General features: G+C 53.0%; 1 protein-coding gene across 1 annotated transcript in view; it reads left to right on the top strand.

Annotated features, from left to right (window-relative positions):
* The window catches only part of LOC119587051, a 36,603-nt gene that overhangs the window by 33,539 nt on the left and 2,053 nt on the right, over positions 1-1,011 (top strand). Inside the window, exon 2 of the mRNA XM_037935799.1 lies at positions 1-1,011. This exon is cut by the window's left edge and continues 2,167 nt beyond it; it is cut by the window's right edge and continues 2,053 nt beyond it. Within this exon, the coding sequence (XP_037791727.1) occupies positions 1-1,011 (1,011 nt within the window).

The following is a 1,011-nucleotide window of genomic DNA, read 5'->3' as shown; positions in this document are numbered from 1 at the left end:
GAGAGACCTTGAGCAGTTAGAGAGAGACAGAGAAGAACACAAGTGGGAGCAAGATCGAAGCCGTGAACACGAGCGAGAAGCGTACAAGAACCTTGAACTCGAACGTGAACGATATGAACATGAAAAACGTGAACAGCTGTTAAAGGAAAGAGATCACGAGATGAGAGGAGATGGAGAGTTAGCAATCAAACAAGAGCCAATGTACCAAGAGGGAGAATCTCAGAAGAACGACCAGCAAGCCAGCAAAGAGTCCCAAGGTCACGAAAAGGGAGAACGAAACGGCTTGCATCACCAAGCAAACAGTGAAGACCAGGAACAGAGGAACAGCAGTTCAAAAGAATCGGGCAATCAAGAAGGCTCAGAAAGCCAGAATGGAGGAGCCGAAAGCCGCAATGGAAGGCCAGAGAACCGAGAGCCAGGCCATGAAGCGCGAGAAGGAGGTGACGTCCGTGATTCGGTTCGGGAGCCCTCGCGCGAAGCCCCCCGGACTCCAGGAAGCAGTGCAGATGAGAGTTCGCGCGATACAGGCATCATTGCCCGCGTGGGACAGCCAGCGATGGTACAGGCGCCACCTGGAACAAAATTCACCCCAGAGCAACTTCGTCAACTTGGAGTTATTAACCCTGATGCCTTCTGCGAGCTGTGCTGTAAGGAATTCTGCAACAAATATTTCTTGCGGACGCATCGCATCAAAAAGCACGGGATCTACACCCCCGAGTTCTCTGACAGATCGAAGAATCACCAGAAGGACAATTCCCCTCTCAGTCTTGCTCGGCTTTTAGAGCGACAGGCGTTGGAGTTACGGCCGACCCTACCCGACATCGAGGGTGATTTGGAGTGCGATATCTGCCGGCGTCCATTCCCCAGCCACTATCTCCTTCAGATGCACAAGTACTACTTCCACGGGCCCGGCCAGGAAGCAGCACAACAGGAGCAGTTATCTCTGCATCCACAACCCTCCCCGCACGAACAGCTTAGACAATTAGCGCTTCACGCCCAGCAGCAAGCCAG

This window comes from Penaeus monodon, chromosome 22 (genome assembly GCF_015228065.2).
Source record: "Penaeus monodon isolate SGIC_2016 chromosome 22, NSTDA_Pmon_1, whole genome shotgun sequence".
Classification (NCBI taxonomy): domain Eukaryota; kingdom Metazoa; phylum Arthropoda; class Malacostraca; order Decapoda; family Penaeidae; genus Penaeus; species Penaeus monodon.
Note: the sequence above shows the minus strand (reverse complement) of the source record. Positions and strands in the feature narration are given on the sequence as shown.